General features: G+C 41.2%; 3 protein-coding genes across 5 annotated transcripts; 2 read left to right on the top strand and 1 right to left on the bottom strand.

The window, feature by feature from the left end:
• Positions 1–11: 11 nt before the first annotated feature.
• On the top strand, positions 12–13,575 carry LOC134189402 (palmitoyltransferase ZDHHC2-like). Of its 2 annotated transcripts, XM_062657646.1 has the most exons (11): positions 12–114; positions 184–213; positions 725–819; positions 875–916; positions 7,526–7,601; positions 7,673–7,742; positions 9,102–9,134; positions 9,207–9,327; positions 12,481–12,619; positions 13,046–13,172; positions 13,246–13,575. In XM_062657646.1, the coding sequence occupies exons 1-11, from the start codon at positions 18–20 to the stop codon at positions 13,361–13,363; spliced, it is 948 nt and encodes a 315-aa protein (XP_062513630.1). In that variant the 5' UTR covers positions 12–17; the 3' UTR covers positions 13,364–13,575. The 2 variants fall into 2 exon arrangements, with proteins under 2 accessions (XP_062513630.1, XP_062513629.1); XM_062657645.1 differs by having other exon boundaries at positions 12–213.
• Positions 13,576–13,865: 290 nt separating this feature from the next.
• Positions 13,866–17,511, top strand: LOC134189534 (proteasome subunit beta type-4-like). Of its 2 annotated transcripts, XR_009971503.1 has the most exons (10): positions 13,866–14,003; positions 14,087–14,163; positions 14,937–15,066; positions 15,131–15,214; positions 15,826–15,888; positions 15,952–16,033; positions 16,103–16,219; positions 16,475–16,563; positions 17,143–17,206; positions 17,279–17,511. XR_009971503.1 is itself a non-coding variant. In XM_062657834.1 (9 exons), exons 1-9 carry the CDS (start codon positions 13,900–13,902, stop codon positions 17,153–17,155), a joined length of 759 nt encoding a protein of 252 aa, XP_062513818.1. In that variant the 5' UTR covers positions 13,866–13,899; the 3' UTR covers positions 17,156–17,252. The 2 variants fall into 2 exon arrangements, 1 of the variants encoding a protein (XP_062513818.1); XM_062657834.1 differs by lacking the exon at positions 17,279–17,511 and having other exon boundaries at positions 17,143–17,252.
• LOC134189533 (high mobility group protein 20A-like) lies at positions 17,198–20,303 on the bottom strand. The gene is made up of 4 exons (XM_062657833.1): positions 20,108–20,303; positions 19,727–20,042; positions 19,396–19,590; positions 17,198–17,556 (listed from the first exon to the last, which is right to left on the bottom strand). The coding sequence occupies exons 1-4, from the start codon at positions 20,264–20,266 to the stop codon at positions 17,198–17,200; spliced, it is 1,029 nt and encodes a 342-aa protein (XP_062513817.1). The 5' UTR covers positions 20,267–20,303.
• Between the last annotated feature and the right edge of the window lie 166 nt (positions 20,304–20,469).

Below are 20,469 nucleotides of genomic sequence, written 5' to 3'. Positions count from 1 at the left end.
TGGTTGTCAGTCAACCCATGTTGTTCCTGTTTCGTTGTGTGCGTTGGCTTCCAGTCGTTTTCGTGACGGCGCTCGTCGCCTGGTCGTATTACGCGTTCGTTGTCGTCATATGTGGTATGTTGTTTGTCGTTGCTTTCAGTTCTCGTTTTGACTTCCGGTTCTGTTGCTGGCGTCGTCTTCTAGCTACAGTAGTCGACGATGTCGCGATTAAAGGTAATAACGATTGTTAACGTAAAACAATAAAAAATAAAAAATTGAAATAACAAAAAAATAAAAATAAAAAAATAAGTAAATAAAGTAAATAAAAAAATAAAATAAAAATATAAATATATAAAAATAATTGAAATGAAAATAATAAATAAAAAAATAAAAAACAATAGAAAAGTAAACAACTGTTAATATTATAGTAATTATTAACAAAAAATTTTTAATAACAATAAGCAACTAATGAAATAATTAATTAAATTAATATTTTAAATATAAATCAAGAAATTTTAAACAATTACATTTGTTAGCATTTGTAAGTTAATTAAAATATACCCTCCAAACCTCATATATAATAATATAGACTTCTACACTTAGCTGGGAAGTTTCAATATAAGAAAATTAATAAAATAATTTATAGTATACAGAACATACAATTAATATTAACAAGTTATTGTTTAATATCAAATTTTTAATTTACAGCCTAATTAGTGTGTTGTTGATTATTTTTGTTTTGTAGTCGTGTATTCGATTGCATATCACGTGATCTTCTTCTTGTTTATGCTCTCGTATTGGGTGACTATAATGACAAATCCTGCAGAGCCGAGTGAGAAGGTAGAGAGGAAATTGTGTACATTAGGTTGGTGTGTTGCTTGAGTTTGTGTTGCAGTACAAACTGTCCGAACAGGATGAAGATGATTTGAAGCATGGGGTAAGGGGTTGTGTAATGTGAAGATTCGAAGATTATTGAACAGATAGGATGTGTAGATGTTTGTTAGTTAATTAAGTTATTGTAGGGCAAGTAGTTGTAATGGCGTTTGGATGGACAGACAGATAGACAGACTGGCAAATAGACAGACAGACGGATGGACAGATAGGTAGATAGACAGACAAACAGACAGATAGACAGACTGGCAAATAGACAGACAGACAGAAGGATGGACAGACAAATAGATAGACAGACTGGCAAATAGACAGACAGATAGATAGATAGACAAATAGACAGATAGACAGACTGGCAAATAGACAGACAGACAGAAGGATGGACAGACAAATAGATAGACAGACTGGCAAATAGACAGACAGACAGAAGGATGGACAGACAAATAGATAGACAGACTGGCAAATAGACAGACATATAGATAGATAGACAAATAGACAGATAGACAGACTGGCAAATAGACAGACAAACGGATGGACAGACTGGCAAATAGACAGATAGACAGACTGACAGACTGGCAAATAGACAGACAGATAGATAGATAGATGGACAAGACATTAGTGACATATATAGTGTCCAATTGCATGCAACCTAAGTTGATAATTTTTTAGAGACCCATGTGGGTCTAATTGATATATAACGGACTTTCGTATCTATAGCTTGTAACAGTTCATATGTATGAAATATAAAGATTTGACAGACAGACACACAGACAGACAGACGGACAGACAGACAGATAGACAAGTAGACAGACAAACAGACAGGTAGACAGACTGGCAAATAGACAGACAGATGGATGGACAGACAGATAGATAAACAGACAAACAGACAGATAGACAGACTGGCAAATAGACAGACAGGCGGATGGACAGACAGATAGACAGACAAATAGACAGACAGATAGACAGACTGGCAAATAGACAGACAGACAGAAGCATGGACAGACAGATAGATAGACAGACAAATATACAGACAGAGGCCGTGTTCACACTTGGGTTAGCAAACCCGTTTGCGCTAACTAATCATAACACCCTGCTGTGCTATCATGCGCAAGGTGTGTTCTCACATGTTGAGCTTATCCAGTTGTCTCTAATTAGTGATAATGGCTGTGTGAACCAGCAGACTGCAACTGATTGTATCATGTACTCAAGCTATGCTACTCAATTCCTGCGCAAGAATTGAAACGTCTTCCAACCGCTTTCCGTCTTCGAGTGCCTTCTCCAGGTGTAGGGACCACATGTGTGTGATAGAACAGCAACAGCTGACTGAATCTATGGATACAACGTCTTTCACTACTGAATTCCACAAGTCGTGCTGTGGATTCGATTTGCTCTAGCAAAAACTGCCAGACCAACACAAAGTAGAGCAATCTACTTTGATTCATTACTGTGATACACAATGTGAATATACTGGAATGTTTGGACAAGCTCTAACCGCAGCTAAACCTAGTGCTAACCCTAGCCCTGATCTAACCCACATTCCTGTTGTAAACTGACCTGATTATTGTAATTGGTTATGCTAAGCAGTAGCAAACCCAGTTCTAAACCCTAGTGTGAACACAGGCAGATAGACAGACAGACAGATAGAAGACTGGCAAATAGACAGACAGACAGGTGGACAGACAGATAGATAAACAGACAAACAGATAGACAGACTGGCATATAGACAGCAGTGCTCAAAATTACTGCCGGTCATCGGTCAATGGCCGATCATATTTGGATAATGACCGGTGATAGTTGCTAATTACCGGTCAAGGTGACCGGTCAACTTTTGTAGGTCATTAATTAGTGATGAGAAGAGCTATCCCAGCTCTATGAAGAGCCAATTAAGTGTATAGCTAGTCTACATAGCTATGTGATATTATATGTTAGCTATGTACATCATTTAGCACCATCTATTTAGTCTCTGTTCATGTGTTGGCCTCTGAATTTGTACTCTACAATCTATAGCACCGCCCAACTTTTACCTTATTTGTCAGGCCTCAATCATGTCTGCATGAGAGGGACAGCCCTGCATGTTTATCTAAGTCTTGTGAGAGGACCGTTTAGCTATTGTTGTGTTACTATGAAATGCCATAACATCTCTCGTGAATTATGATACAATCAGTTAAGTGGTCATGCTGTGTAAAGATTTGCTATGGTACATGGAACATGAGTACTTAATGACGTTAATTATGGTATACTATGGTATGGTATGAAACTTCCGCGTTGCTTTTTGCCTTTCAATTCATTGTTAGAGCGTTATGTCTCTGGACCCAGTTGCGCAGTTTCTTTACCCAAATGATGCTCCGGTGACCCATAAGCCTGTGTGTGTGGGAGCTGATGGCAATTGCTTTTTTCGGGCTGTTGCAATGTCCTTGACAGGAAAGGAAGAAAATCACAAGCAACTCCGTCAGCAAGTTGCAGAACAGCTCTGCAACAAGCCACAGGCAATTGCAGCTGCTTTGATTGAAAAATCTTCGTCTTGTCCAGGTGTGAATCCTTCTTCACTCATTGCCACGTTTCTTTCTGATGAGAGTTACAGCGTGTTCAAAGCCGCAAAGGAAGTGGGAAAGGGCACTGAGGACAGTCTAGCTTTAGCTGTGGTGAAGGAGGGCAATGAGACAAAGAAATTTGGAAGTTGGTGTGGGATGGTGCAAGTCTATGGTGCAGCTGCAGCAATTGGTTGTTCCATCAACATGCACTACCCTGAGGTTAACCAACGTATCCGCCCCTTTATGAATACCATTGTACAACCTTTGGAATCTGCAACAAGTCAAAATAATGATATTCATATCATGTGGTCTAGCACAACTCAGCCAGCAACTCTTAAGGGAAATGTTCAACTCAATCACTTTGTGCCTTTGCTACCCAGATCAGCCACTAATCTCAGTTACCATGCCGAAAGTGACATTCCTGCCTCTGATTGCTGTGATGAGTCTGACTCTGACAAACTTGAATCTACCTTTGGCTTCAGTGATGATGAGAATGCCAGTGAATTTGTTGTAATGAAAACCCTTAGAAAATCAAGAAAGTCAAAGAGAATTGAACCAAAGTCATGGTCATTGTCTGGATTCCAACCTAAGAGCCCAAGGGTTTGTGCAATACCTTCGAACATGGATATTACAGTAGAAACTATCCATGAAGATTCTGGCATACCTGTTGACTCACACCACACTGCAGCCCAAGAAAGTCAAAATGGTGACAAGCCGGCATATGGCAATGCTTCTCGCACAACTCAACGTGCTATGGCTGCCACTGCTACTAAGCCAAAGGGTTCTGAAAGCAAGTCTTCCAAGATCAAGCAAACTCTTGATTCCTGGTTATTAAGTAACAAGAACAAACATGTACAGAAAGACCAAAGGGAGATTACAAATAGTCATCCGATTACAACCATTCCAGAGCTTGCAAAAACACCAGTACGTCAAAATGTGTCATCAACCACATGCAGACGTCATATATCAAAAGAAACATTTATGGGGTGGAAAAGAAGCCATGAAGCTGATTATCAAACTATGTCATGGCTTAAATGTGAAGTGATGAAAGATAATCCTTCAATGGTTGATATTTTGTGGTGTGAGGTGTGTCGAACATACCAATCTAAGGTATGTGGCACTAAGCATTTCTCCAGAACGTGGATTGATGGGTCAAGAAATCACAGAACCAACAATGTCATTGATCATGCTGGGAGTGCTCAGCATCAAGCTGCAATGTCCTACAAGCGAAAAGAAACAGCAAGAGAGAGGAGAGAGCCAGTGACGGATTACAGTGAGATTGCCAGAAGTTTTAAGATGAAGCCGGAGACCAAAGCAAGGATGATGAAGAAATTTGAAATATGTTATTTTCTGGCAAAAGAAAACTTTCCATTCGTAAAATATCCATCTATCTGTGCTCTTGAAAAACGACATGGTGTTGAGCTGGGAGAGGCATATTCAACTGATGTAGCAGCTAGTCACTTTGTGCATTATATTGCTGAAAGTCAGCGACAGCATTTCAAACAAACAGTGGCAGCACCTTTCTTCAGCATCTTGATGAATAGTTCAGCTGACAAAGGAAAAGTGGAGAATGAGTTGTTTGCAATCATCTATTCTGAGAGTGATCACACCTCTGAAAAGCTAATAACTCGAAGTCGATACTTCAAAGTACTGGAACCGTCTAAGGCTGATTCTGCTGGACTCTTCGATTGCCTACAAGAAGCTCTGAAAGATATGGGTATAAGAGATTTGATGAATCCAGAAAATGTGCTGCAAGTCAAAAATTTGCCAATTCTTGTTGGTGTGGGAACTGATGGTGCTGCTGTAAACATCTCAGAGATACGTGGACTAAAAGCAAAAGTTCAGAATGTTCTGCCATGGATTTTCTGGATGTGGTGTTTTGCCCATCGACTAGAACTGGCAAGCAGAGACGCTCTCTCCAATCCAGTATTTAAAGAAATAGATGAAATGCTTCTTAGGATCTATTATCTTTACAACAAGTCTCCCAAGAAATGTAGGGAACTGAGGGCTATTGTGAACGATTTGAAAGAAGTATACAATTTTCCAAGGGGTGGCAACCTACCAGTGAGAGCATCAGGAAGCAGTTGTTTTGTTCATAAGCGAAGAGCACTCCACAGAGTTCTCGATAGGTATGGGGCTTACATGAACCACCTAGCAAGCCTCTGTGAAGATGCTAGTCTTAGAAGCCCTGATCGGCAGCGTCTAAAAGGTTATTGACAAAGTGGACTCATGCAAAAATAATTCTGTCCTGTGCCCATTACATAGATATTTTAGATCCCGCCGCTAGTCTGAGCTTGTCTTTACAGGGAGATGATCTTGATATCATTAAGGCAATTCAATCAGTACTCAAAAGTCACCAAGCCATGGAACAGTTGAAAGAAACTCCCTTAACCAATTGGTTTGCAAGCAGACGTGTCATGGACAATCTAATAGAAAGTGCAGATGGCAAAATGACGTATCAAGGAATTGAATTACATCACTTCAATGATGTTGTTGTGAACAGCCGCAGACAGCAAGCTTTAAGTGATCTGAGAAGATTGGATGATGAATTGAAGGAAAGACTTTCATGGTCAGACACAAAACTTATGAGGGCTATTATGGTTTTCTTGGACGCACAAGCCTGGTACTCACACAAAACCGATGAGTCTTTCTCTCATCAGCTTACAGAGGCTGTTTCAATGCTAGTTGAGAATTTCCGAGCTCCTCTCGAGGCCAAGGCTACTGATCTAGCAGCAATTCAGGAAGAAGCCAAGGAGATGCTTGACTATGCACATCAATATCTTCGAGTGGACAGAGATGGGTATCAACATGTTTGGTACCGCTTGGCGTTTGGACCTGACTGCACGCAATTTAGGAATTTAGTTGCTATTACACAGCTCCTTTCAGCTTACCGTTTAGTACTGCAAAAGTAGAACGCCTTTTCTCCCGCTTAAAACTTATTAAAACTGATCGTAGAACAAGTCTTAGTCAGGAGACGTTATCTGATCTGCTAGAGGTCAGTGTTGAGGGAACTGAACTTGAAAATTTTGATTCAAGCGCTGCTGTACAGTTATGGTGGTCAGACTGTTCAAGAACTCGTCATGAAAGTCATCCCAAAAAAATAAAAATTGAATGCAGCAGCGAGACCATTCATCAACAAGAAGACACTTCAGCGATCAATGAGGCAACTGAAACAATATGTGAGGCAGAGCAGTCGGTATCTCTGGATGATTGGGACTCTTGGATCTTGAATGATGAGTGAAATATGGTCACAGTACCACAACTTGCATCGTCACACTACCACAACTTGCATCATCACATGCACTAGCACAACTTGCATGATGTCAGAATACCATCTCAGATCTGTAGTAACTAGTTATGTTCGAACAAATATGCTTATAGTGTGGTGTTAGAGTAAATTGCTTAATTTGATGTAAAACTGTAACATTATAAAGGAAAGCAGTTCACAGTTTGCTATGTTTTGTTAGTTACTGCAATTTTAGGTGCTTTCATGTTGTAAACTAATGCCTACTTCCTTAGTAATATGTGTATTCAAATGACTCTTGTTTCTTGGTTTATGATTGCTAATTAAATTAGAGATTACTAATTTTTGATTACTAACTGCTTTTGATTACTAATTAAATTAGACGACCGGTAAAAAATTTGAATGACCGGCTAACTTCTGGCATTACTGGCCATACGGCCGACTAACTTTGAAAACTAATTTTGAGCACTGGACAGACAGACGGATAGATAGACAGACAAACAGGCAGGACAGACAGACTGGCAAATAGACAGACAGACGGATGGACAGACAGATAGCTAGACAGACAGACAGACAAATAGACAAACAGACAGACAAATTGACAGACAGATAGACAGACAAACAGGCAGGACAGACGGACGGGCAAATAGACAGACAGACGAATGGACAGACAGACAGATAGACAGACAGACTGACAAATAGACAAACAGACAGACAAACAGACAAACAAATAAACAGGCAAGCTGAGCAACAAACAGACAATCACATATAGATAGAGGCCTGTATCCAGGGTGGTTGTCATCACTCACAATTTGGTACAATTTAAAGTCATGACAAAGCACAGCAGAACGAGCAAACTACAATGCATTGCATTCTTGTACAGATTAGCGTTGAGGATGTGTTGAGGCGGCTGGTTGTTAATCGTGATTTAAAGGTTTACACAAGGAATGACGAAGGAGGTGATGTTGTGATGACAATGTGTGTGACACTGATTGTGTCATATTGTGTGATTGTTGTTTATGTTTTCTAGTGTTTCGCTTTTGTGATAAAACGAGAGTTTTGAAACCAGATCGCTGCAAGTATTGCTCAGTTAGCCGACAGTGAGTATAGTGAGATAATATGGTAGGTAGACAGCAGGTGGGTGGGTGGGTAGAGGTAGACAGATGGTTAGGGTACTGAAGTGGTAGACTGGTTAGGCAGTTATGAGCAATGTGTACACACACACACACACACAAACATACACACACACACACACACACACACACACACACACACACACACACACACACACACACAATATGCGCATGCGTGCACATACACACAGGCACACACACAGACACACACACACACACAAACACAGACTTGTGTATACACACATGACCACACTCAGGCATGTGTCCAAATGTGCCATATACATGGTGCACACAGAAAGGCAGACAGGCAGAGCATGCAACAAACAGAATACACTTAGAGGAGGAGAGACGGACAGACAGAGAGACAGAGGGATGGGCAGACAGACAAAGGAACACAGGGATGGACAGACAAATAGACAGACAGACAGAGGGATGGAGAGATGGACAGACAGACAGACAAATGTGGAGGAGACAGACACCACACCGTGAAGAGAACAATAGTTGATGGTAAAATATATAATGAGCAACGTTTCAGTAAAAACCTTCTGGCTCAACGTATGGCTAAGATTTTTAAAAATTTCAAACAATAGGTGTTAATATTGATATTGATGATGTTGATATCAAACCAGCTATTTACTAAAGTATGTCTGATTTTATATTTAATCCATATGGGTCGAAGGTCACCAGTTTCCTGATCCATTCGGATTCTCTGCACTTGCGGGATAGGTCGTCTTTCAATCCCAGATAGTCAATGTTGGTGACTTTCATATTCTCTACAGAGTGCTGTGGTTTGTTGAAATGTCGTTCTGTGGTTTGCCTTCCGGTCGTTTGTTTGTTACATCTGCTCTGTGATTGTTCATTTGTTGATGGAGGCATTGTCCCGTCTCTTCGACATATTGCATGCCACACTTCGTACACTGTATCAAGTATATCACGTTGCTTGTTTACCATCAACTATTGTTCTCTTCGCGGTGTGGTGTCTCTCTCCTCCACATTTGCCTACATATCTACCACGTCAAGTTTCCGCGGATCAGATCGTTTCCGTCTTTGCCCTCTGTTTATCTTTCAGTGTCAGACAGACAGAGGGATGGAGGGATGGACAGACAAGTAGACAGACAGACAGACAGACAGAGGGATGGAGGGATAGACAGACAAATAGACAGACAGACGTTGGTTGCAATTCCTTTCAGACGTACTATATATCTATGAGCTTTAAAAGATTTAACACGTTCTGTCACCGTGAACATTTTATAATTCAATTATAAAAATTATCGCACCATTTCTTCACGTTCTCATCGACACTTCAATAACTATTCATGTTTGCAGATGCGTATTAAAAATGGACCACTTCTGTCCGTGGTGAGTCACCTCGTGATCTTACTGCTGCCACTCATGCCATTGCACCTAACATCATATATCTAATATATTCAGGGTGAACAACACTGTTGGTTTCAGCAACTACAAGTCATTTCTCCTGTTTCTTTTCTACACTCAAATTTACACGCTTTTTGTTGCCCTGACTGTGTTGCCATATTTCATTATGTTTTGGACGGTGAGTCTGATGCAGCATGTGTGCTGTTACGTGTGAGTGGAGATGTATGTACAATAGTCTAATGTATTATGAGATGCATGCCTCCAGTACAATAGTCTAGTGTATTGTGAGATGCATCCCTCCAATACAATAGTCTAGTGTATTGTGAGATGCATCCCTCCAATACAATAGTCTAGTGTATTGTGAGATGCATTCCTCCAATACAATAGTCTAGTGTATTGTGAGATGCATCCCTTCAATACAATAGTCTAGTGTATTGTGAGATGCATCCCTTCAATACAATAGTCTAGTGTATTGTTAGATGCATCCGTCCAAGACAATAGTCTAGTGTATTGTGAGATGCATCTGTCCAATACAATAGTCTAATGTATTGTGAGATGCATCCCTCCAGTACAATAGTCTAATGTATTGTGAGATGCATCCCTCCAGTACAATAGTCTAGTGTATTGTGAGATGCATCCCTCCAATACAATAGTCAAGTTGCCGACCAGTTCTTTCAGAACACTTACTCAAAGGGATCCTCTGGACCTTCCTGTCCTTCTGATGTTCCTACTCTAAAGAGCCCCAAAACCCAGTTTGACATCAGACCAATTTCTGCTAATGAAGTTGCCCGTAAGATCAAACATTCACGAAACAGCTCAACTCCAAGTCCTCTCGATGGTATCTCTTACCTAGTGTTGAAGAAATGTCCATCACTCCTCCCAGCATTGGTGGATTTATACAATTGTTGCTGGTTATCCTGTTCTGTGCCATCTTTGTGGAAAACTGGTGTCATTCGACTGATTCCCAAGTCTGGTGCTGCAGCTGATCCCACTACTCCTTCAAACTTTAGGCCAATTGCTTTGACCCCTTGTATTGGAAAGATCTACACTTCAATCCTGAAAGACAGATGGTGCGACTTCCTGCTGAGTAATGGTTTTCTGGATACATCAGTTCAAAAAGCCTTTTTGCCTGGTGTGTGTGGAACAGATGAACATCATTTTAAATTGTGGTCTCTCATGGAAGATGCTAGAAGGAATCGTCGCTGTCTGTCTGTTTGCTGGTTGGACTTTGCAAATGCGTACGGATCCGTGCCTCACTGGTTGGTTCGAGAAAGCTTTGTTCTTCATCATGCGCCACTCCACTTACAGAAAGTGGTTATGAATCTCTATTCATCACTTCAGCTGCTGGTATCTACATCAGAATGGTCCACCCCTTCTATTCCATGTCACAAAGGGGTATTCCAAGGCGACCCTTTCTCGGTGATAGTTTTCAATACAGTGATCAATACTCTAGTTCTTCAATTACAACAGTCTGCCCCATCGATTGGTTACAAGTTACAAAACACAGAGCATATTGTTAACACTCTTCTCTTTGCTGACGACTTAACTCTTCTCGCCAGAAATTCCAAGAACCTACAAACCCTCTGCGACATCGTGTCCAAGTGGTGTTGTTGGTCACAACTGTCCATCAAGCCTTCAAAATGTTCATCGCTCAGTTTATCGTTCAAGCCGTCTTACCATGCCCGTGACCCTGCCGTTTCTGTTTCTGGTTCTTCAATTCCATTTCTTGGTGAGGACACCTTCAAGTTTTTGGGAATGCCAGTAAATGGGAAGTTGAGCACTGTGTCTTTCAAGGAATCACTAAAGGCTAAAGTTCGTCAACTAATGGAAAAAGTTGATTCTTGTCTGCTTAGCTGTTGCCGAAAACTCAAACTTTACAGTCAAGGAGTGTTTCCTAGGCTCGCTTGGTCACTGTCTTTAGTACCACTGGCTCCCAGTTGGGTTAGAACAGACGTGGACAGCATAGTGACTTACTTCTTGAAGAAATGGACGAAACTACCCAGATCCGCATGCACTGTTCGTTTATATTTGGAAAAGTCCAAAGGTGGTCTTGGCCTTCCTTGTCTTTCGCACTGCTCCTCAAAATTTCAGGCATCTAAATCTGCTCGTTTTTTGACCTCATCTGATAACACAATCCGGTACCTGGCAACAAAAGCTGCTGTGAATGGGTTTCACCCTGAGAGATTTTCTTCAGTTAGAGAAGGACTTGTTTCTTTATCAGACTCACCTGGACTGTCAGGCTCGTCGCTTGGTGAAAAGACCAAAAACAGACTTGACAAGAACTTTCAGCAGCATCTTCTGGAGACACTGCAGAGCCGCAAAGTGCAAGGAGCGACAAGCCGGATTGACAATTCTGCGCCAGATTTATGGTCAAAAGTTGTTTACAGTTTAACATCAGAACATTTCTCTTTCATTCTAAATGCTGTCTCGGAGTCATTACCAACGAATGCCAATCTTCTGCTGTGGAAGAAGAGAACAAATGATGGATGTCCACTCTGCCATAAACGACAGACTCTTCTACACGTTCTAAATAATTGTTCTGTTCTCCTTAAGAGAGGCTGTTATAATACCCGGCACGACGCTGTTCTCAAGATAATCTACGACACCATCTCTCAGAATACGTCCACCAGTAATTACAACGTTTTCGCTGATCTTGCCTGCAGCACTGTTCCATTTCCAACAGGCATCGTTGTGACCGCCAAAAGACCTGACGTCATTCTATGGAACGACGTGGTACAGAGAATTTACCTAGTAGAACTTACTGTCTGTCATGAGTCCAACTTCGATGCAGCTGACGAAAGAAAAACTGCAAGATATTACGACCTAGTGCAGTCTCTGTCAGAAAAGAGATATCTCGTAAAGCAATTTAACCTTCTCGTTGGATCGAGAGGTTTTATTCATAATGCCAATTTGAATTCTTTGTGCACGGAACTACGTATACCAGCTAGGACAAAGGAGAACATGTGTCTTCAGATTATCAAGACTGTCATGGAAGAGTCATTTAAAATCTGGATCAAGAGGAACAGTTCATAGCCTTGTTACTGTGTTTAATTAATGGTTAACTTAGTCTTCTCTTTTACTTTAGTCTTGCTGTGCTAGCCAACTTCGTTGTAGCTAGTCTAGAGCTCTTAGCTGCTGTCCCATATGTCGCCACGGGATTGTTAACCGTGTTGGACAGGGGTTGCTAGCTGCTCCCCATTTGTTTATTTATTTCAATAAATGGGTTTGACCGTGTATTGTGAGATGCATCCCTCCAATACAATAGTCTCATGTATTGTGAGATGCATACCTGCAATACGATTGTCATTTGCTATTGTTTTCTTTGCTGCAGGAGAAGGAGCATAAGCATTCAGATAGCGATCGAATGCAGACGTTGTTTTTGTTTTTTGTTGCATTGCTGTTCTCTGTTGGCGTGTTGTCATTGTTTGGTATGCACATATATCTCGTGCTCAACAACAAGACGACTTTAGGTATGCAACTGGTGTTTGTAAAGATTGTTCATTGGCATCGGTTACTGTGGGACACAGTCTGCATGTTTGTGTTTGTCACTTGTTTGTTTGTTTTGTTTCTTGTTTGTTTACTTGTTTGTTTACTAGTTTGTTGGTTTGTTTGCTTGTTTGTTTGTTTTGTTTATTTGCTTGTTTTTTGTTTTTTTTGTTGTTTATTTGCTTGTTTTTTGTTTTGTTTTTTTGTTTATTTGCTTGTTTGTTTGTTTTGTTTTTGTTTATTTGCTTGTTTATTTGCTTGTTTGTTTGCTGTCTGTTCATTTGTCTATTCGTTTGTTTGTTGGCTTGTTTGTTTGCCAGCCAGTCTGTCTGCATGCCAACATATCGTCTGTTAACGTTTTTGCTCGGCTCTCTCACAACCTCCACACACAGTATATCTTCCTATTTCAGAGGCTAGTCGTCCTACAATGTTCTACTATGGCCAAGACAAAAACGGCTTTGGTCTTGGCTGGAAAGAAAACCTTCGTCAAGTGTTTGGACCTTCAATAAAGAAATGGCTGCTTCCATTCAACAACAGGTGAACACCAATCTAGCAGCTCAATCAAAGCTAATAAACACAAATGAAATTGCTTTGTATTTTGTGTGTGAAGTATTGGAAATGGATGTGAGTTTCCTTTGCGTCGGGTCGATTGTGAATCTCAGCAATTGCTGACGATACGGGCTGCTCATATCGAAGATGGAGACAGTTCAGATGCTGGGATACATTAGCGATCCTTAGATTGTAGTTGATATCAACATGTATGATAGATTATAATACACGTATGTGGAATACTGTAGAACATGCTGATAATTCATTTCGATTTACAGTGTATGTAGTACTAGTGTGACTTTCTATGCTAGCTATTGTTTTTAGTTTCATGTAATGAAATGTTTATCGTTTCTTTGGGCATTAAAGAATAATACATTAGGTTAGGTGTCAATTATATTTGTTAATATATTAAATTTATGAAATTTCGGGAAATAGTCCACGTGTATTGCAGCACGTGTGTATTGTGTATTCACGTGTAGTTCACGTGTAGTGCACTGAAGTGTGATCACGTGTAATGCACTTGTAGTTCACGTGTAATGTACGTGCAGCAGAGCCGGCCTGGGTACTGTACAAAGCTAGGCTACCTCCAGCAGAGCCGTATATGGCTCTGACGTCCAACAAAGCAAAGTATGGCCTCGAATTTCCAAACACAGTGGGCGCGATGTCAAAAAAGTGGGTCATTACATCCGGGCACTTGCTAACTGAATTATAAGCAATGGACGACGGTATTTTACCGTTCTGGCGTGACGGTCCCATTCCGGGTTCGCTTCATCAATTTCCAGGAAGAACGAACGCGCAAGGATTTAGAGAGCACACCCGGTGAGCGGTCTAACGCATTGTGTGACGTTTCGCGGGAGGGAAGACGTTTTTATGTGGTGGTGTGACGTTTGTTGTGCTTGCAGTCAGCCAATCGTGATGGGAACGTCCGTGTTGGGCGTAAAATTCGGTGACGGTGTGATGGTGGCTGCGGATACACTTGGTTGGTGGTGTCCCGGATGTGTCTGTCTGTGTCATTGTATGCTAGTCGCTGGTGTGTGTGTGTGTGTGTGTGTGCTTCTGCTTGCGTGTGTGTGTTTCTACTTGCTAAGTGTGTGTGTGTGTGTGTGTGTGTGTGTGTGTGTGTGTGTGTGTGTGTGTGTGTGTGTGTGTGTGTGTGTGTGTGTGTGTGTGTATCTGCTTGCGTGTGTGTGTTTCTACTTGCTAAGTGTGTGTGTGTGTGTTTCTGCTTGCGTGTGTGTGTTTCTACTTGCTAAGTGTGTGTGTATGTGTGTGTTTCTGCTTGCGTGTGTGTGTTTCTACTTGCTAAGTGTGTGTGTGTGTGTGTGTGTGTGTGTGTGTGTGTGTTTCTGCTTGCTAAGTGTGTGTGTGTCCTTGTGTGTGTGTCCTTGTGTGTGTGTGTGTGTGTGTGTGTGTGTGTGTGTGTGTGTGTGTGTGTGTGTGTGTATCTGCTTGCGTGTGTGTGTTTCTACTTGCTAAGTGTGTGTGTGGTGTGTGTGTGTGTGTGTTTCTGCTTGCGTGTGTGTGTTTCTACTTGCTAAGTGTGTGTGTGTGTGTGTTTCTGCTTGCGTGTGTGTGTTTCTACTTGCTAAGTGTGTGTGTGTGTGTGTGTGTGTGTGTGTGTGTGTGTGTGTGTGTGTGTGTGTGTGTTTCTGCTTGCTAAGTGTGTGTGTGTCCTTGTGTGTGTGTGTGTGTGTGTGTGTGTGTGTGTGTGTGTGTGTGTGTGTCCACATGTGTCTATCACATGTGTTATAGGCTCTTATGGCTCTTTGGCTCGATTTCGGTCTATTTCTCGTTTCTTGAAAGTCAACAACGAGACACTAGTTGCCGCATCTGGAGATTACGCCGACTTTCAGTTGATAGAGGATATTCTAAAGCAGAAAGTGTATGGCAACAGAATTCTTTATTTGATATCAATTGATCACGTGACTTGGTATTGTGGTTGATAGTCTGGATGATGAACTGTTGGTTGATGATCAGGGTTATAGTCCTGCTTCCATTTTCTCGTGGCTCACGCGATTTCTGTACTACAGGTATAGACTGGTGTGTGGCAGCGAACTGACAGACTAGTAAACATGCAGACAGATGGAGAAATGGATGGAAGACAATGGATTGTTTGACATGGACAGGTGGACACACACTACACTTGGGCAGATGGACAGACAGACAGACAACTTGACAGACAGACAGCTTGACAGATAGCCAGACAACTTGACAGACAGACAGACAGCTTGACAGATAGACAGACAGCTTGACAGATAGACAGACAACTTGACAGATAGACAGACAACTTGACAGATAGACAGACAACTTGACAGATAGACAGACAGACAGACAACTTGACAGATAGACAGACAGACAGACAACTTGACAGATAGACAGACAACTTGACAGACAGACAGCTTGACAGATAGACAGAACAGCTTGACAGACAGATAGACAGAACAGCTTGACAGACAGACAGACAACTTAGCAGATAGACAGCTTGATAGATACACAGACAGACAACTTGACAGACATATGCCGAGTATGCAGGCGTGCACTCAAATTCGTGTTACAAATTTCTCAACGGATCAGAGTTTCAACAGACAGACCAACAGACGTGACCCAAGCTAATCATTGATTTCAATTACTCCCTTCCCAGACGCTGCCGTTTGAATCCCATATGGAATACATTCCTAGTTGCCGGCGTAAACAAAGGAGAGAGGTCAGTATTCATACAATTTCTCATACTGGCCACATCTCTCATAAGTAATGAATATTTTTTTAGTTTTCTGGGACAAGTTGACATGCTGGGTGTTGCATACGAAAGTCCAACTATCGCTACAGGATATGGTGCCTACATAGCACGGGTAGAGACACACATAAATTTATTAATTTTATAGGCATTTACCGTGTGCTAAAGGACGTTGTACGTGTAGCCATTGCTACGGGACGCCTATGAGAGAAATGCTACGATGAGCAGTGACGAGGCGAGACAGCTATTGGAGCAATGCCTGCGAGTTCTTTTTTATAGAGATGCTCGATCACTAAACAAGGTTGATATTAACTTATTGTATTAATTATTGATATCAATGTAGATGTTGATTAATTAGAAACACGTAATGTATTAGTATAAATTAATTAATCAGTATCTAGTTGAGATTGATATCAATATGTTGAATGTAAAATATGTTCTTAGTTTCATGTGATATTTTATATTAAATAGTTTAATTAATATAAATGATACTGTTAATTAATTAATATATTAATTAATTAACTAATGTGTGGTTTGTTGCATTATTTTGTTATAGTTTGAGATTGCAACTATAACACAAGACGGAGTGACCATTGACCATCCAAGATCAGTAGAGACGTCTTGGGAGATCGGGAAAATGGTCAAGTAAGTGACGTGTGAACAATCACACACACACACACTCACAGTGACACACACACACACACACCACACACACACACCACACACACACACACCACACACACACACACACCACACACACACACACACACACACACACACACTTGTTTTTGGGGACGATTGTCACTCATGCGTAGCAGATGGCCCAGCCATTGCAATCGTTGTTTCTGTATTGTCATAGCAATAGGGTCTTCACACGCTCGTTCTAAATTGTCTGAATTCTTATTTTATTCCGTCTTGAGACACCAAGAATCGATCGAATGCACCGCATGTGGAATGTATTTGAGCATTGCAAGTTTGCTTGTGTAACGGACCAAGTCTCACATCCATATAGCAAAACAGGTCTCACCAAAGCATGAAAAATTTTCATCTTTGTGGAGATTGAAAACTGCCTGTTGGTAAATACCCTTTTCTTCCAGGAACCGAAAACTTTACTCACACACACACTCACACACTCACAGTGACACACACACACACACACACACACACACACACACACACACACACACACACACACACCTTACCAATTCTCGTTTGTCTTACTAGAGGCTACGACTGAATGAGAGACAACTCTGACTAGGATAGAGACAATAGGAGCATGTTACTTGTGGTAATCTATCTTACTGACTGTGTCTCTAACAAGTCGTAATAGTCCATCGTTCTCGTCTGGTTTCTCAACCAGTGTGTTGTGCATGTCACTCATGTAGCTGTCTATTGTCTCCATGTTTGGGGTCTTTCGTGATTGAGGAAGTTGGACTTTTGCAAATGCCGACACGAGGACTTGACGTAGTGATGTTAGTTGCTGCTCTAGTGCTGTGTTGTGTGATTGTTGTTCTGTTGTTTCTTTCTCGAGACGGTCAATGGCTGCTTTCATGTTGCTGATGTGTTTTTTGAGGATGGAGTTTTGTTCTTCGAGTTCTGTGTTTGATTTCCGTAGCTCACGTAGCTCGGACTCCTTTGCTACAAAGAGCAACTATGACAGTCTAGTGTATTGTGAGATGCATCCCTCCAACACAATAGTCTAGTGTATTGTGAGATGCATCCCTCCAATACAATAGTCTAGTGTATTGTGAGATGCATCCCTCCAATACAATAGTCTAATGTATTGTGAGATGCATCCCTCCAACACAATAGTCTAGTGTATTGTGAGATGCATCCCTCCAATACAATAGTCTAGTGTATTGTGAGATGCATCCCTCCAATACAATAGTCTAATGTATTGTGAGATGCATCCCTCCAACACAATAGTCTAGTGTATTGTGAGATGCATCCCTCCAATACAATAGTCTAGTGTATTGTGAGATGCATCCCTCCAATACAATAGTCTAGTGTATTGTGAGATGCATCCCTCCAATATAATAGTCTACTGTCTGTTCCCCAAAGTGTGAACTTTGAAAATCATCAATATCTCTGCTGTTTTTTGTACTTTCTCGATGATCTTGGTATCGTTAGAAACCACTAGGTCTGGCATTTTTGTTTATCAAATTATCTATGCCCTTCCTACAAACCAAACGGGTGGAGTAATGGTTGTTATCCAATTATCTTGTAAGACCAACAGATCAGCAACTGAAAACATTTAAGATAATTGTTGTAACATGGTCCAACTGGAGCAGCTCTTAGTGCTCTAATGAGCACACCTGGTGTGACCTCTACTTCATTACTCACCTCGAGTTCACACTTACAGGGAATACACAGTAGTGTATTGTGAGATGCATCCCTCCAATACAATAGTCTAGTGTATTGTGAGATGCATCCCTCCAATACAATAGTCTAGTGTATTGTGAGATGCATCCCTCCAATACAATAGTCTAGTGTATTGTGAGATGCATCCCTCCAACACAATAGTCTAGTGTATTGTGAGATGCATCCCTCCAATACAATAGTCTAGTGTATTGTGAGATGCATCCCTCCAATACAATAGTCTAATGTATTGTGAGATGCATCCCTCCAACACAATAGTCTAGTGTATTGTGAGATGCATCCCTCCAATACAATAGTCTAGTGTATTGTGAGATGCATCCCTCCAATACAATAGTCTAGTGTATTGTGAGATGCATCCCTCCAATATAATAGTCTACTGTCTGTTCCCCAAAGTGTGAACTTTGAAAATCATCAATATCTCCGCTGTTTTTTGTACTTTCTCGATGATCTTGGTATCGTTAGAAACCACTAGGTCTGGCATTTTTGTTTATCAAATTATCTATGCCCTTCCTACAAACCAAACGGAAGGATAATACTTTTGCATATCAAAGACAAACGGGTGGAGTAATGGTTGTTATCCAATTATCTTGTAAGACCAACAGATCAGCAACTGAAAACATTTAAGATAATTGTTGTAACATGGTCCAACTGGAGCAGCTCTTAGTGCTCTAATGAGCACACCTGGTGTGACCTCTACTTCATTACTCACCTCGAGTTCACACTTACAGGGAATACACAGTAGTGTATTGTGAGATGCATCCCTCCAATACAATAGTCTAGTGTATTGTGAGATGCATCCCTCCAATACAATAGTCTAGTGTATTGTGAGATGCATCCCTCCAATACAATAGTCTAGTGTATTGTGAGATGCATCCCTCCAATACAATAGTCTAATGTATTGTGAGATGCATCCCTCCAATACAATAGTCTAATGTATTGTGAGATGCATCCCTCCAATACAATAGTCTAATGTATTGTGAGATGCATCCCTCCAATACAATAGTCTAGTGGATTGTGAGATGCATCCCTCCAATACAATAGTCTAATGTATTGTGAGATGCATCCCTGCAATACAATTTCGCCAATACAACGTCTTACTTTTGTTATGCTCAAGAAACTCTTCTGTGAATATGGGGACACTGCAGCCAGGAATCTCGTCCTCATTCATCTCCAATTCCTGCATCACTTGCTGTTGTATGGACGTCGACTGTGGCTTTCCACTAGCCTTACTAGATGAATCAATAGCCGACTGACCACGAGTACGAATCGTACCTAATACTGAGCCTTCCTGCTCTAAAACAAATACATATAAATAAATAAATAAATAAATAAATAAGCAACTAAACAATGAAACTACGTGTGTGTGTGTGTGTGTGTGTGTGTGTGTGTGTGTGTGTGTGTGTGCCCAGCAGCTACAGTGTAAACTCACCTTTGTTTCTCTTCACAAAACTCTTGTATGCGTCTGTCTGTTGATACTCACTTAACTCTTTAAGATATCTCTCTTTGTCTCTCTGAGCGTCGTCCAAATACTTCTGCTTCTGTTCGACCGCTAATTGACTCCACCGCGTGCCCAATATCCGGGTGACTTCGGAATACGGTATATCCGGGTACTCGTTGCGAACCTTCTCTCTGTTGTCTTGGAGAAATCGCACGTAGCCATTCAGAGGAGCTCTCGGCGCGTTAGAATCTCTCGCAGATTCGGGCGCTTTGCGTTTTCTACCTTTTGGCCAGCCGCCCTTCTTTTTCTAGATGAAATTCAATTTCACTCAGTTATCGTACGTATTATACGTCGCTCTCTACACATTCTCACATCTGCTAGCGACTGCGGTGTCCCCGGCTGGGACCCTTGCTCCTCTGAATCGTTGCCCGTGCGACCATGAATGGTTTCTCCTGACTCCGAGGAACCTCCATTGTCGCCTTGGAGGGTGGTCGACGCATTGCTCCTGCCAGCCAAAGCCTCTTGGTCCATTGCCCACCGGAGGGTAGCCACCACAATACACTAATGCCTATGTCATGTGACAAAATATCCCGGACAAGATTTAATATTGAATTCTTAGTGTTTACAATTCATGAACAAGCTTGCTATAAATTGTAATACTTAGTAAGCAGTAAGCATAAGCGGGAAAAACAGCATGGCGTCATACATATGACGCGGCGGTAAGATCTGGCTTC

Source organism: Corticium candelabrum, chromosome 14 (assembly GCF_963422355.1).
Source record: "Corticium candelabrum chromosome 14, ooCorCand1.1, whole genome shotgun sequence".
Classification (NCBI taxonomy): domain Eukaryota; kingdom Metazoa; phylum Porifera; class Homoscleromorpha; order Homosclerophorida; family Plakinidae; genus Corticium; species Corticium candelabrum.
This window is presented reverse-complemented; position numbering and strand designations above follow the sequence as displayed.